Source organism: Parasteatoda tepidariorum, chromosome 3, assembly GCF_982258835.1.
Source record: "Parasteatoda tepidariorum strain Cologne lab strain chromosome 3, Ptep-v5.0, whole genome shotgun sequence".
In the NCBI taxonomy this organism is placed as follows: domain Eukaryota; kingdom Metazoa; phylum Arthropoda; class Arachnida; order Araneae; family Theridiidae; genus Parasteatoda; species Parasteatoda tepidariorum.
Genome location: NC_141757.1, coordinates 78,510,162 through 78,527,272, shown reverse-complemented (window position 1 = coordinate 78,527,272; position 17,111 = coordinate 78,510,162). Strand labels below are relative to the sequence as shown.

General features: G+C 25.7%; 1 protein-coding gene across 9 annotated transcripts in view; it reads right to left on the bottom strand.

Moving 5' to 3' along the window:
• Window positions 1–17,111, bottom strand: part of Rab3-GEF (Rab3 GDP-GTP exchange factor) — a 77,713-nt gene that overhangs the window by 11,856 nt on the left and 48,746 nt on the right. For 6 of the 9 annotated variants that reach the window (XR_001583472.5, XM_071181793.2, XM_071181798.2 and 3 more), the window contains 3 exons: window positions 14,599–14,671; window positions 13,330–13,436; window positions 2,883–2,955 (listed from right to left, as the gene is read on the bottom strand). Coding sequence is in view for 8 of the 9 variants with exons in the window: in XM_071181793.2 (XP_071037894.1) it covers window positions 2,883–2,955; window positions 13,330–13,436; window positions 14,599–14,671 (253 nt within the window). In the remaining variant the exon portion in view is untranslated. The remainder of the gene's footprint in view (window positions 1–2,882; window positions 2,956–13,329; window positions 13,437–14,598; window positions 14,672–17,111) is intronic. The other 3 variants (XM_071181803.2, XM_087159641.1, XM_016051451.4) reach the window with 1 other exon arrangement.

Sequence of the window (17,111 nt, the reverse complement as noted above, 5' to 3'; positions counted from 1 at the left end):
GGTGTGAAAAACAATGATGAAAATCTATAAATGAATTTGGTTTGTTGATGTACCAACACATATCACTAACATTTTTTTTTTTTTTTTTTGAATTTTTAAAGTTTTCCTTTTAACTTAAGATATGAAAATTATTTTACTTTTACAATTCAGACACAATTAGTTTCAGTGCTTTTCTTTTATGATATATGATAAATTGTTTAATTTCTGAAAAGTTGGAGAAAGATGTAAACAAAATTGAGAATATTAAAATTTCAAAGGTAATTGAACTTAGCTTAAAAAAGAAAACAAAATAAGAAATAATAATGAAGAGAACAAATGTTTAGAGAAAATCTAGAAAAAAAAAATGCTGTTTAAAATTAAAACAAACGTCAACAAAAAATAAAAAATTATAAAACGTAAAAGAAAACTGTAAGATAGCTTTAAGTTAGAAATCTGTTTATAAAACAATTTTAGCTTTTTAAAATCTTGAAGACCGAGCCAATCTAACCACTAAATATTTTCAACTATTAAAAATAAGTTTTAAGTTTTTCTTTTAAACACAAAACAAGTAAACTTCTCCCACTATCAACAAATTTCAATTTCAATAGAAAATTGACATTTAACTAAAGTAAACTGACTCATCCAAAATAATTAATAGTTTAGAAATTTTTAAGCAATTAATATCTTTATTCTCATTTAAAAATATGACACGCTTTTGGTGTTATCTAATATTCATTCTCATTGATATATTTCTTTTGAATATGTAAACAATAACTCAATGTAACCCATATTAACTTAGTAAAATAATCATATTTAAAAATATATAAATAAATACCAGTTAAATGGCTGAAATAATAAATCAAACTACTAACTTTAAAACAGCTAAGATTTCCTATCACACAAAAACAAGTTTTTTTTTTATTAAGCGAACAGCATTACACATATTGCATTGTCTTAAAGCATTACTTAGTCTTTAATTATTAACCATTTATTTTGCTTATTTGTTTAATTTAAACAGCATATGCTAATATAATTGGCATCTAGATTTTAAATTCCTTTATTTAAAATTTTATTTTATTATTTTATTTCAATTATTTTTAGATAATAACTTTTTTGTAAATAAAATTTTTTTTTGGTCTTTTTTATCTATAAAAAATATAGCTTTCTATGAACTAGAATGATGTAATGTAACGCATTGCCCATTTTCCTAAACACTTTGTGACACAAAATGTAATTGCAAAATAGAAAATTTCTTTTAAATCAAACTCCTGCTTTCAACAAAACTAAGCTAAAAATACAAACTAGAGTTTCATAATTTATTCAAGTACAAATGATAATGAAAATAAAGAGAGGTTGCAAATATTAATCGTTATAACATTATGAATCATTATCTGTCTGTAACATTTGTAGTGAATTAAAAATTATATGAAAATAGTTGAATAAATAATCAACATAATAAAACACAAATTATGAAACTAACAAATTTATAAAAAAATCTGGTTAGTCAAGGTAGAAAGCATCACTGAGAATAAAAGATACTAAAAATAATATAATGATAGCAAAAAATGTGGGGAGGGAGAAACAGACAAAAAATAACATCAATAAGCTCTAGTTTAGATTTAAGTATTCTGGATGTTACATTTTTATTTAATTTTCATAATAAATTGTCTTGGATCTTAAATTTATTTTAAAAAACTACATAGGATAATTTAGCAAATGTGTTGACTTTGTGTCAGCTGAATTTAGTTTCTCCTTTCAAGAATTTAATCTATTTATTAATATGAATTTTGTGTACCATAATCATTCAGTAAAATTTTTGTTTTTCTTAAATAAGTTTAGACATAAATCTGAATCAAGAAATTACAACAAATATCTTGGTCTTTTTAAAGCTTATGATCTTCTTATGTTAAGGAGCTGTATAAGAAAATTATGCACGTGTCAAAGCTTTCAGAAATTATTAATGGGATAATAAATAACTAATAAGATAATAAATAATTAATAATTTTCATAAAAATTGACAGCAAATTATATTTGATAATAATATTCTAATTTTATCTTAATTGTTTTTTGAAAGGTAAAAAAAAATTTTTTAAAAATTATTATTACCATTTAAGTTATTTAATATGAAATGAAGAATATTTAAATTCAGATTTCAATATTTAATTTCAACTACTTTTGATTAAGAAAATTATTATATACTGAAAACTTCCAAATATAAAAAATAACATTTTAAGAAATTTCAGAAAGAAAAAAAACACCAAAATTTACATAATACCAATATTGCTAAGTTTTTGAACAGTTAAAAACAGTTATTTTGTTAGTGGGCAAAATAATCAAATAAAAACCTATCTTTTTTTGAACATGCTTAGTTGAATTATGTATTATTTAGCAAAGTTAAATAAAATATAATGTGAACATTTATTTAATTATTTTTCTCTCTACAAGAAAATTTTTAAATGGAAATTTTTCTTAGGAAGTGAAATTTTACCAAAAAAGTTTCATAAAAAGGTGTCCAATAACAAGAATAGAGACAACACACAAATTAGACGCCACAGAACAAAAAGAGAAAAATGCTTGAAAATGTGCACAAAGTAAAATTTGTAGAGAAGATATGTCACACAAACCAGGGTAATAGTAATAAAAGACGAACAGTTGTTGAGTAATGTAAAAGAAATATTTTTTGTTTAAATATAGCATCACAACACAAGATGCAGGCATTCCAATCCAAAAGGAAGAAGGAGAACACGAGAACATGCAAGGTCAGCGGCCAGACTGGATGGATGTGAAAATGCAGCAAAACGAAATACAGACAACGGGTCTAAGAAAATATCCCAGGTGGGGTTTTATGGAAAGCAGAAGAAAGAAACAGATTATAGGTATGTTTTTACTACATGTCAACTTACTAAACTCTTCCAGAATAAACAGCCCGCCCTTCTGGGTGAAACACTTTCTTATGTTTTCCAGCCTTACAAAGAACTGTAAAGTAAGAATTCATTCATTGTAATTTCTATCCCTATCACTTTTCTCTGCCTCTTTCTTGCAACAAACAATTTGATGGCATAATAACAAACAAAAAAAAACGCTACCAATAATAACAAATATCTTTAAAAAATTAATATCAGCTACATTTTTTTACTTGAAATACAAAATTAATTCATTATAACTCTTATTAAAAGTGATGTGCAGCTTATAAACATAATAAAATAAAAAGCAATAAACATAGTTATACACATGCATCAGGGAAAAATAAGGAGTGCATCAAATTAAAACATGCTTAGTACGCTAAAATTGCAAATCGTAGAGGAGGTAGGGTTGATCTTATTCTAGCAAACATATTAAAATGTTAACTAAACAAACTTAACTAAACAGCAAGGGAAATCTTTATTTAGGGAAATTTTAATGGTTTCAATTTTAACTCAACTTCACAAAATAAATTTCAACAAAAGGGACAAGGAAACATATAATTGTAGATAAGATTTTGTTTTGGTGAGTGATATCCAAGTGATTATATATTATTAATATGGTTATAACCAAGTGCTTATTTGATTATATATTTACAAAAAATTTTCATTTTAATTTTCTTTACATTTATTTCCAAACTTTCCAGTGTTTTGTTAAACAGAAAAGTAAGTCTGTATCTACTGTGAAATTTCTTACATTTATTTGATTTTTTAAGTCTTTAAAAAAATTTGCCAAAACAACTTAAAATAAAGTGTTTATTTATGTTTTGATGCTCAGATACTTGTAAAGTAAAAAGTAATAAAATGTAACAAAATCCAATTTAAACTCAATCTACACAAATAGATGACTTTTTTATTCATTAGATTTTCAACTTTCTACTACACCAACAAAGATTTTTAAAATGAACATAAATAATGAAAAACACAAAAAGAAGTTTATAATAGATTTGTGTGCAAAAAAAAGAAAGGTTTCTTTTTAATAATGACACCAATTTCTATTAATGACACCAATTTTTATTAATGACACCAATTTTTATTAAAGACACATTCATTTTTTTTTATATTTAAATTAATGAAAACTAATTAAAATAAAAAAGTAATAAATTTAAAACTGAATAAAATTTTAGACTATCTCATTAATGTCCAAGTTGCAATTTTTTAACACTAGGGAAAACAAATATTCTAGATTTCTAGAAAGAACGTAAAATTACTTAGCCTAATATGCAATGAAAAAGTTTTAATTTAATTAAAGTTGTAATAATAAACTGGGATAAGGTTTAAATTTATTATTAAATCACTATTGTTCCTTAAAAACAGAATTAATTTGTAAGCTTTAGATTTTAAATATGTTTCTGCTTTTCTTTATTTAACAGTCATTGCATTCTTGTTTTCGAGTTTTCTATCCCATTATTTTGCACACTAATAAAAATGTAAAAAAATTAGCTGGAAAAAATTTTTTGAAAAAAAAAAAAAAAAAAAAAAAAAAAAAAAAAAAAAAAAAAACGACTGGAAATTATTTATTTACATCAATGATCGGTAGAAGAGACATTAAAGTTTTTTATGTAATTCAAAAACCACTAATAAATTTAAAAATTTTGAAAATTTCAAAATTATACGTAAAAACAATGTGTTGAATGCGAGCATTCATTAATAAATTAATAAAAAACTTGCCTTTCCCTCATTAATATTGCAAAAAAAAAGAAACATACTTTAGAGTCTGGCTAAGAAATTAAAATATACATTTCCTACTACTGCCTTGATTTATGCTCTTCCTAAAATTAAAAAATAATGCATACTTAAAAATAATTTATGTAAAATGTATGTTAAAAAACTTTTGATGCAAATTAAAAATTGTTCCTAAAAAGGGATTCTAGACATTAATCGCTTAAAACATTTTTAAGAAATTAAATTGCAATAACAGCATTAGTTTATCTTTGTGACTGATCATTCATTCTTTTTTGTTTACTTGGTGGTACATAAAACTATATACTAAAGATGATGCTAAACTAAACTCCCCAAAAAAGACATTTCCATCATAATATAAAGCAGAGACTAAGAAAGATGAAACAGATCAAATACAGATGAATCTGAAGTGTTGTATTAAAGTTTAAAGATGTTAGGAGAGTGATAACAAATAAAGGTGAAAGATTTCAAATGAGAAGATTGTGATTGTTGGAAATTTCACGTGTAATATAAATTTCTGAGTTCATTGTAAGGCTTTAACAAAAAACACCGATGCTAAAGATAGTTAGAAAGTGAGTAAAATAGCAAAAAGGTGTATAACTTGGTGACAAACCAAAGGTTTCATGAGTAAGAGTAAGCCTTAAATATTTAAATGTTTTAATTAAAATCTTATAGAAATTCAATCTTTTTGTTAAAGTGAGATCAAGAATATATTACAAATACTAGAACTAAAGCTTATATATGTACTTTATAACAGTATCTCTAATATTAGTCGTTCGATTATAATTAAACAAAATTGCAATCAGAAAATGAGTCCAATACTGTCTAAAATCCAGTCTCTGAGCGAAAATAAACTAGCAAAAGGTCACAAAGTATTGGGGTATTGATGTAATAACATTTTAAATGTCAAAGTTCAATTTTAACTGCATAAACACTAGAATTAAAGTTCCATAAAAAAATAATAAAAGTTTGATATAAAAATCAAAGTTTATAAATAATCACTCTCAAAACCTTGCAAAACTTGAATTGTGTACAAAAAATTTTTAAATTGCATATAGATACAATTTTGAAATATGTTTTCCAATAGATTTCTGTATAATTGGTGAAGAGTAATAAATGCATATAAATATTCAGAAAGAATACGAAAAATTAAACCTGCCTTTTTATTATAAATCTATTTGTAATAAAAATATTAAAAGAGAAAAATATTAATTCAAATAGCATTAAAACATTCTGGAAAAATTGCACGGCTCAAAACCATGTTTCTGCATAAAGTTTTATAGTTGCAGACAAAATTCTCTCCGTGACCATCTTTTCAAAGTGCAGGAATGATCATTTATACTTGATTAATTTCATAACCAATTATACACCGTATTCGATACAGTATACCTTTTTTAGTTTTGCAATTTTATGAACAGCAAAGCTACAAAGCTATTTTTTTTAAAAGTCCCACAAGTATTTTAGAAAGTAAAAGCTCATTCTTTTGAGTAAAAAAGTACCCATATATGCAAATATACAATTTTCAAAAATTGTAATTTAGATTTCTTTCTGCAAAGGTATTATTCAATTGATTATTTGGATTTTAAATATATTTCACAAATTCGTTTTTGACAAATTTATATTATCTTCCATATTAGTCAGCTCATACCAAGTAAAAATGTTGTACATTACACCTTACAAACAATGTAATTTAAAATTTAAAAAAATATAGATAATTTTTCAATAAACTGAGATACCTTTGAAAATAAAAAAGATACAACCATCACTTATGAAAAATACATCTGTTACAATTTTAAATGCTAGTTGAAAGCTTTTTTGTTTTCTAATATCACAACTTTTTTCTGAAAGAAAGCCTATGCAAAATTCTAATTTTTGTGCACATAGACATCAAAAAATGTAAATTATTTCGAAGTTTAATATTCAAAAAGCCCTGGAATACAGTAGTCCACATGAATTAGATGGCTTCAGGTAAAAAAAAACTGCTATATAGAAATGGAAATAAAACAATGCCATCATCAGAGTTCCTGAATCTAAACATAGTTCATAGATTTACAATATACAGATAAGTCTGTAATTGCCTGAAAGCCAAAATTTGCCAAAAACAAATTAAACAAAATATTCCTAACAGATTTAAAATAGAGTGCAATGACAAGCAAAGCAAGTAATCTCAAAATAATAAGTATTAGTTATTTTTATTGTTTTCAAAATGCATTTAAAGCATCTATTATATGCAATATTAGTGTTACATATCCATATACTGTGTGAAATAATTTCCTTTTAAAAATATAACATCTGGCATTGGAATATTATATGAGAAATAAACATTTAATCTTTTGATGAAATATTAGTTTTCTTACTAAGAAGTTATTTAGAGAAGAAAACTTTGCAAACAAACTAGAGATAAAGTTATATTTCTCTATTTAAAGAACTGAATCAACTGAACAATAATTTGTTCAACTTTAGTCTAATGTTGTGTCTCTTGGCTGGTAAAAAATAATATGTGGATATATTATTATTACCATTTCAAAAAGGAACATCTGTTTATTTTATTTCCAAGTTAAATATGTTAACCTGGTTTGTTATCGTACATATTTTGACGGTTATTTAAAATTTTAAATTTTTCTTCATCTATTCATGATATCTTGCACAAGGAAATATAAATAAATGACAAACTGTTAAATGTTTAAATCAAATAATTTTCAATTTTGAAAATTAAGTTTTTTAATTTTAACCTTTGACTAATGCTATGCAATAAACTATAAGTATAAATCAGATTTTCACTCTTTATTTTAACATAATTGTCAAAACTGGACTTTCTATTATCATAAAATTTTTATTTTATTAACATTAAATTAAACAAAACACTGCCACGATTAATATTCTTTTTACTTTAATTTCTGAACTTAATAGCACAAGTATTTTAAAGAGAAGTTTAAAAAGAACAACAATTTCTAGTATTTTAAAAGTTTTTCTTTTCAAAATGGAGTAATAAAATGACTATTAAAAGTATCATTCACTAATTTCACATTTATTAAAGTGATAATAAATACGTTTGGAAATCCTTGTTGCAAAATGTATCAATGTATATCTTATAAATAAAATGTCCTTCACTAGCATAATAAAAAATACTATTTATTTTACTTTTATTATAAAGCCTTACCCCAAATATCACCTCCAATAAAAAGTCACTATGATAACCATAAAAATCAAACTGCGAGCAAAAAATTTCAAAAATTGAGAGGAACAAAGCATGTTTAGAGGGAAACGTTGTATTTTTGATAATATTGATGGTTTTAAACGTACATAACTGTCTAAACTATATTTAGATGCAGGAACTTTAGTTATTATGTATGTTACAATTATATAAAACACACAAAAATGTATAAGTAGAATACAGATTGAATTACTACACATTTAATTTAATTAGATATATGTTTTAAAATTTAATTATAATTTGTATTCACATCAGAGGTATGTTTAGAAATCTAACATTTTTACCATTGGTTTAAAATTATTTCGTGAAATGATTGCATTGATTGATCCAACTGATGGTTAACTAGATAAACTATGTGCATTGATTCAAGTAAACCTGTAACTGATCAGCTAATTCACAATAAAATGTAAATAAGCAATAAAATGTAAATATGCAACGAACTCAAGTACAAACTCAAGTCTAAAAGTCTCTTTAATTTAAATAGTTAACGTTACTTTTTAATAATTTAGTGCATTGATAACACGAAGAAGTGACCACAAAAAAGGGTAATATATTATGAATATTTTTTGTTTTGAGGGAGGTAAAAATTTCCTCTTACGCAAATTTGATGTATACATACCTATAAAGCTATAAGGTTCGAATATAAAAGCTGCCCAATGAAAAATTGGACACACGCAATAGCTTCTGAAATACAGAACAGACAGCAGCCAATTATAAAAGAAAGTGTTGCAGAAGATTATGTGTAAACGATTAATCAATTCGTATGAGGGCATTTACAGTGAGTGTGAAGTCACTAATTAATTTTATTTATATTTTTAAACTAGTATACCAAACTTATAATATTGATATCACACAAATACTGAAAGCGAGCAATTACAATTTTATAATATAATAGAGGATTAAAATTACGATAAGGGAACCATTTTGAAATTGAACAAGAATTAAGAAAATGGCATAACTACAGATAAAGGCTCATATGTTCAAAATATCTATTTCTTTAACTTTGGTGTCATTAGAAAGAAACAAGTCAACAATTTGTAACTAAGCTATTAAAATTATACAAATATTTATATAAGTTTTTAAAAAGTTTCATTGATTTATATTTAAAAAAAATTAAGGTCAAGAAAATATGTTTTTGATTTTCTATATTGAGAAATTTTTAGAGCTGCTGCCACTGGATGTTCAGTTTAATGTTACATTTTGCTTTGCTGTGTTAAAAACACCATCTTTATTTTTTTATGTTGAAAAATATGATATTTAACATTATGAAGAAGAAAAAAACTGAGGTGATAAAAGTTGTTACTTCCCAATTAAAAATTCTTGAAATTTGGCAAAAAAAATTTCTCAAAAATTATTTTAATAAAACTTTTTAACTTACTAAACTAAAACTTACATAAACAATTGCACACATTTTAAAAGCTTAATAGCGGAATGTTGACATTTTTCTTCTAATAACACGAAATTGGCTCAAAAAATTAACACCAGAACCTTCAAATAACACCACAATTGGCTTAAGAAAGAAAAATGTATAGACATTTTGAAAAATAAACAACTATCTGTAGTTATTCTCTTTAATTTGAGTTAAATATCAAAATGGCCAACTAATCGTAGTTTTAATCTAATTATTCTCAAAAAATTTTTTTTTCATTTTTATTAAGAGCTTTTCCATAAAAGAAAAATTTATGAAAATCTGTGACATGATGGCAACAGCCATTGGCTAATTTCACTGTTAATCAGCTATTTGTTTTTAAACTTTGACAAAATATGAAAATTCCACATTTACATTGAAAATCTTAACTTAGTTAAATCTAAAACATTTAACGATATGAAAAACTAATTGTTAAAGCAATTTTATATCGAAATAAACATTATCATGAATAATTAGGGAATAAAATAAAGTAAATATTTTAATATGACAGACTGTGATAAATGATAATTAAAACAATTAATTTAACAAGATAAAGAATTTTAAAAAGTTTTTGACACTCAAGGATAATATATTCAGCAAAAAATGAGTTGTAGAATTTTCTATTATTCGTTAGCAATAAAGTTTCAGAAACTTAAAAACTAGTATAAGGGAAAAAAAAGAAATGAAATTTGATACTTGAAAAATAGATAAATTAAAAAAACTTTATTTAAATAATAATTTTAAACGAAGGAATAGGAAAAATCTATCTCTTGTGGATCATTGGAATATATTTTTTTCCTTCAAAGAAATAAAGTAAATCTATTCGTCAATTACTTCTCATGATGATTTTTCAAAGTAATTCCTTTACTTTACTGACAGATCGATGAGGCATTGATTGGAAACAAGAAACTTGCTATTCACAATATTTTGTCATTTTAAGAAGCGAAACTAATTAACCTTACCAGTTGTGGTAAACCAAATAAGTGGATTGCAACACTGAACTTTACTAAAAATAAAAATAAAAAAAAGTATCCCAAAAAAATATTTGTACAAGAAAAAAAAGTAAACATTTAACTTCATAAGCTAACATAAAAAATAGCTAATTGCAGGTTCCACAAAGCCTAAAATTTGTTTTTAAAAAACTATCACAACATCAGCAAACATCATTCACTATAACAACAAAATACGTAATTGAACATTTATTTCACAACCATGCAAATCATGCTTCAATCCATGAAAAAGCCATAAAGAAAAATAAAGCACTATCCCAAAGCTTCATAAAAACAAACATGCACGTTGATGCTAGAAGTTGAAAATAAAATATAGAAAGAAGGATATTCCATGCATTCATGCAAGCAACTGGGTGGTGTGAAAAGAAACTTTGGAGATGGTCAAATAACAATCAATCAAAAATGTAAACTACAAAACTAAAACAACATAATATCATGCTGTTAGCTATTATAGCATTTAAACTAACATAACTCTGTGCACAACAATTGTGGGTTGATCAATATGTTCACCCAAAATGGCTAGATAATATAATCAAGCCCTTGTTTTTATGACACAAAGGGTGCACTACTACATGACGGTCTAGAGGTTTAGACTACAATAGACTCTAGACCCAGCAACACATAAAAATGAAGGGCTGTAGTACCTCAAAGTCCTTCAGGTGTTGATGAAAGTAAGCATGGAGGAGAAAAGAGCTTCCTTAGAAAAACTGTATATTTTTTTCAGGTCAAAGAAATATATTATCATGTTTTTGGACCATCTCAAAAGCCCCTTCGCTTGCTATCAGATTATTTGTGAAGGATAATTTTGAAAGGGCAGGTATTAGTAAAATATATTGAACTAGCAGGTTTCGAAGGGCATGCATGAGTCAGTCCATTCCAAAAATAGTAAGATGGAAATAGGTAGTCCAGTAAATGGAGCAGAATAAGTATATAAATGAGTAGCCTGCATATGGGAGGAAATTAGAGAAAATATGAAATGTATCAAGCTAGCGTGACAAATTACATTAGCAAAGAGCATCAGCTGCAGTAATTAAAATAGAGAGTGCAGCTGATTTGATATAGAAATTATTATAAATGCTATATTAGTATACAGGATCAATGTAGTGTGTGATAGATCAAATGGACAGGCAAGCCATAGGATTTTTGAGAAGGTCCTTGCTATAAAATTAGAATGCCATAAATCAAAATACAGGTGTATTGCAAATAAAGCAAGAAACAACCGAAAAAATGCTCAAACTATTTTCTTAGTAAAAAATTTAAATAAAACAAGTAACGGCTGCAAAAATGAGCATAAGAACACATTGATTTATAATAGTTATATGACGAATAACATGTTAGCTAATTATATATTTTCAACTCCACCCCCCCAAAAAAATTAAAGATTAAGCTTAATGGGGAAAAATACATTTTTTTTTTATGTTTAGGTCTTGAAAAAAGGTAGGGAGCTAGCAACTATTAAGAGTATAATTCAAAATTCAACTCAAACTTCTTTTATTTGGAACAGTACACAGATAGTAAAAATTAATAGTTGATTTTTAATCATAACTAAAGCAACATATTATTTAGAATTCAAGATTCGAAGATTCTGATATTTTTATGATAAACATTTACTATATTCACAAATTATCCTTAACCAAATAAATAATTTAAATAACTCTATTAAAACTATTTAAAATATAAGGAAAATAGTCATCAATATAATTTATATAATTATAACAATTAACTAACCAGAAATTATTAATAAGATAAAATAAAAATTATCTTAGTTAAGAAATCGATATGTACAATACAATTTTCCTCCAATAAATGTGTAAGCTTAAGAACTTGTTTCACAACAAAATCACGAAACCTTTTAATACAGTTGTATCTTATCAATATTTGTGACTACAAAATAAATAAATAAATAAAAATAAATAAAGAAACTCTTGTTCAATCAAGTTTTAAGGAAACAAAGTCCTTATAAGAATTCTTCCATTCAAAATATGATATCACTTTATCGCACAATTTACCCCATACTTTCAGATTTCATAATTCTGTGATCAACCTTATAGATTCAAAGAGTGAAATTAAACAATATTCATTAGATAAAATGAGACACTCTTTATTATCATTCTATACTTAAAACAAATAGATCAGGGATATTTCACAAATCCTTAACATACTTCCGTAATCCTTAACTTCCTACAAATCCTTAACATTATTGTAAAACATCACAACATAAAATAAATTACCACAAAACTTCATAAATGATATCAAACATATCACACATAAGAAAATGACTGGCATCTCTCAATTATCATTTAGTTATTATTTAGAAATTTTTAAATGCTCATTTTTATTAATAATTCAAGAACAGAATATTGAACATGTTTAAAAAAAATTTATTGCAAAAACTTTAATCCATACCAGTTTCATTAACAATGACTAAATAGAAGAAAAATCTCCACTTCTCTCAACTTTTATTTCAAATAAGATGAAAAATAAAAATTTTTGTGCTAATTGTGGAACAATCACAGCATAATTAAAAAAAGTAAATATGCTTCATTAAAGGTAATATTTATTAATGTAGTAAACATTTATGTAATTAATTATGCAGTTTAAAATATGCTTGCAATTCATACCTTTTACTTACTTTTTCTAAAAAAAATATATAAAACTGGCTAATTTCACAAAATGAATTAATATCTTTTGTTTTAACAGTTATAGAATAGAGATAAAAAATAATAATAAATTTTGCTCGAGATAGGAATGATAAACTATGCTTTCATTCTAAATATCTCAGAACATTATGTAATAAGCTATATCAGGAACTAGTGTGTAGGATTTTAAAAATTACTTTTATACAGAATATAAAAGTGATAATAAAACGAGTGAAGCGGGACATTGTATACTAAACACACTTAACGAATGCTGTAAGAGATGATTGTGATACAAAAATGGGATTAATATAAGGACAAAATTTATTAATAGTGTAAATGATAGAAATATCTCAAATACTAAATTTCAAAATAATAATTCATTAAAATAATACACAGGAGTATCAACAGAAATAATGACTTTTAAAAAAATACATACTTTACTGTTTGCAAACAAAAGACCAACTCCTTCCATGCACACTTGAAGCAGCCCTCCTTCACCAGTTTTCATGTCCTGAACAGGAAATTCTCCTCCAAGTTCTGTTCCTAAAGAGAATATTTAATTAATGTGTGTTTAATTTCCTACACAAAGGTTAAGATGCATATAAAAGCAAAAGTCTGTCTCGGGCAAGATATATGTTCGCAAATAACTTGAGAATGGGAGCACCAACTTGGATTGTGTTAATTTTTAGTCGTTATGAAATTTTTAAGGGGTGATTTGTAAACAATCACCTCTTTCCGGAGTTACGTGGTTTGGGCACAGTATCGAAAATATGAAATTTCATTAATGAAACAAATTAAAACATAGAACCACTGTCATGGAAACAGCATTTTTACAAAATATTTTTTAAAAAAAGAAGCAGAAGAAGCCACTAGAAAAAATTAAATATCTTTAAAGCTCGGTAGTTAAACTCATAGTTTAAGTGCAGAAGTAAAACCATTCTTCCACCTTGATCTTCAATTATGAATGAGAAGCAACCATGAGGTTTAAAGAGAGAAGCCAACAGGAAGCAGAGCCTCCTAGTTATTTTAAAGATATTATAGAAAATAAATAATCATCTCAATTTTAACCAAAATCTTAAAAATTTTAAACTTTTTTTAAGCTGTTCTCACTAAAAATAGTACAACAAGGTTTTTATTTATTATTTAACGAAGCCTATCTGTGGTAAATTTGTCTTTATTTGTGATCGATTTTGATTAAGGACTTAGTCACTTTATTTAAATATGTTTTTACAAGGATTCTGTTTTATTTTTATCTTCTTTATATAGTTTTAGTACAATATAATATTCTATTGAGATAAAAAAAAAGATTCTTTCTTAAAATTCAATAAATTACACATTATACATTAAGAGTCCAAAATTTATTGGAAAATCAATCCGAAAATTAAATTTGATTCCAGAAAATTTGAAATTTAATTCTGTTGGCCATAGAAAGCCTTTCTTTTAAAAACAAATTTAAACTCTAACGATGTAAATGCTATGATTCGAATAGCTTAATAAGTTATTTGTAGATTTTGCTAATTAATAGCTTGTAAAAAAGAAATAAAGACAAGATATTATCTTTATTTCCTATTATTATATATATTAGCTAATTTACTCAAAATTACTTAAATGTCACTTAAAACTTTCATAAACTCAGCTCTTCAATTATGTTACGTTTCACTGTTAATAATAAAAAACAATAATTTCCACATATACATAAACTAACCTGGCAACATGCCATTTCCTCTCTGGGCAGCTCTTTCCATTGATTCCTTTATGCAATAATATAAATCCTTGCACTATAAAAAAGTAAAATATAATTATATATCATATCATAGCAGTCAGGAAAAAATTTTTATTGCAAGAATCACATGGCAAATTTTGAAAAACATTTAAAAACTTTTTAAGAGATAATAGATTTTGACAGAAAGCATATGAAGATCAAGGGAGAAGAACCATTTCTGTCTTTTTTTCCACAAAATGACCAATGGACTGTCATCTGTGGCATTTTGAGGACCATCACGTTTTGAAAAATAATGCTGTGGAAAATCAGCTCCCTGCAAGAATTATTACACAGTGAATGTGGGTCGTGCTGAAGAAAAATATTTCCTATCTACCATCAAATTCGTTTTTTTCTTGCAATCAGTTTTCATGGACATAAACCTATCTTCCATTTTGCTCTTCATGTGAAATTTAATTTAACTTTTTTTAAGAATTTTAAATTCAGAACGAAGAAAATACTTGTAGAAAATATTTCATTAAGTTTATCTATGATCGTCACGTTGTATTAACTGTCATAAAAAATATACTTACAAATAAAATTACTTTAAAAAATAGAAAAGTAAAAGATTTAACAGTTCTTAATTATAAACTACCCATCACTATATACATTCTTTTTTTAATCAAAAATAAACTCGTTTTTATATATATTTTTTAAATATTATGACAAATGTTTTGAAAATGAAATAAATTTTCTTTCAGTTACTTATCTAGCAACAAATAGATTAAAACATCTTTTTTACTTTCAATAGCATTTAGACTTTTTATGAGAAATATAAGTAAATTTATAAACTCTTTTTAAAATTCAGTAATATAAAAAAACCTTAAGTTTGGGAATAAATTGTTTAATTATTACTAATCAGCGAAGTAATCATGGTGTTTAATGTAAAATAATTATATTGTTAGTTGTGGAGGAATAAGACATGTGGGAGGAATAAGACAATCTTATCAGCAAAAACATAAATTTATAATTTAAAAGGCAAGTGTGAAAATTAGAAGCCCTCTATATGTATTAAAACAAAAATTTCATTTCATTTCATTCAGTCAAAATCTTTCTACTTTTTGCTGGTTTCATAAATTTTTTGTGGCAACCACATCAATAAATTAAAATCTTGTTTTAAATTACTATTTTTTTAAAAACAGCCCAATTCCTTAATACTGTTTGCTTTATTTAGAATTACTTATTACAAAAACTGCTGTGGTTATTTTTTATGATGAAAGTTAATAACTGTCAGTGAAAGCTCCATATGTTACAATTTTTTTTAAATGTGGTATTTTAACACTGAATCAAATTAAAACAAAAAAAATTTCTTCAGAAAGAAGTCTTTTTGTATTAAAAAAATGAACCATCTCAATTAAAGTGATAAATATGTTACCTTCTAATTTCAGACATAGCACTTAACAGAAGAAAAAAAATCCAACCAATATCTCAAAAGTTAATAAAAGTGACCCTGTGTTTTTTCTTCTTTTCTCTTTGTGAACTCTACAGCGACAGAAATTCCTTCCTCATAATGGTGTAACTAATTTGTGGAAACTATTTGTGAAATGTAATGTTATTAAATAAAACAAATAAATAATCTTCAAAATGCTGTATAATGTTAGGTTGTAAAGAAAGTTTCCATCCACCGCTAATATCACCTGCATAAAGAGTTCGTGTTGGCATACTTGCTCATATTTCGTTTGACGATTTTTGGTATTTGAAAATAAGAGACTTTTAAAGCAATGTTTTGTGAAATCTGTAAAAAAAATATTTTTGTCAAGCACAAGTTGGTACTACAATTTCAGATACCGTTGTTGAATAATTTGACATTCTGAGGATCTAGTACCGTAAATTCAAAAACAAGGACTATGATTTTAAAAAGCAGAGCGCTCTAGCTAGCCTATTGATGTTGATGAGGCCAGTCAACAGGAACTTGTGGAAGAAAATTAATATTCAACCACCCAAGAGCTAACAAAGGAGTCAAACGTTGGTTGGTGCAAAGTTCATTAGTTTAATTGCCGGGGGCCGTTTGAGCTAACTCAAGCAGATAAGGACAGACTTGTTCATGCTGCTCGAATATCAATGCAACGACAACATTCAAGACTGAATCGTCACTTGTGATGAAAAGTGGATTTACATCAGCATTCAGTAACATTGCAAAGTGCAATTTGACTAAAAAGATCATGTTTTTTTATCTAGTGGGATTACAGCAGTATTATCCACAAAGGAATGGAAAAAAGTAAAACTATGAACAGTAAGGATTATAGCAAGATGTAAGCCAGTGTTGAAGCTATCAAGAGAAAACCTCTAACTGAGCTCTGATGAAAGAAGGTACTGTTCATTCAAAATAAGACTACATGTGTCTGCATTCACTGGCCGTGCAGACTTGAATTAAGGATCCTTTGTCATACCAAGCCCTGACATCGTTTTTAAAGACTTCCACATTTTTTCACACCTGCAGCCACATCTTACTAATGCTA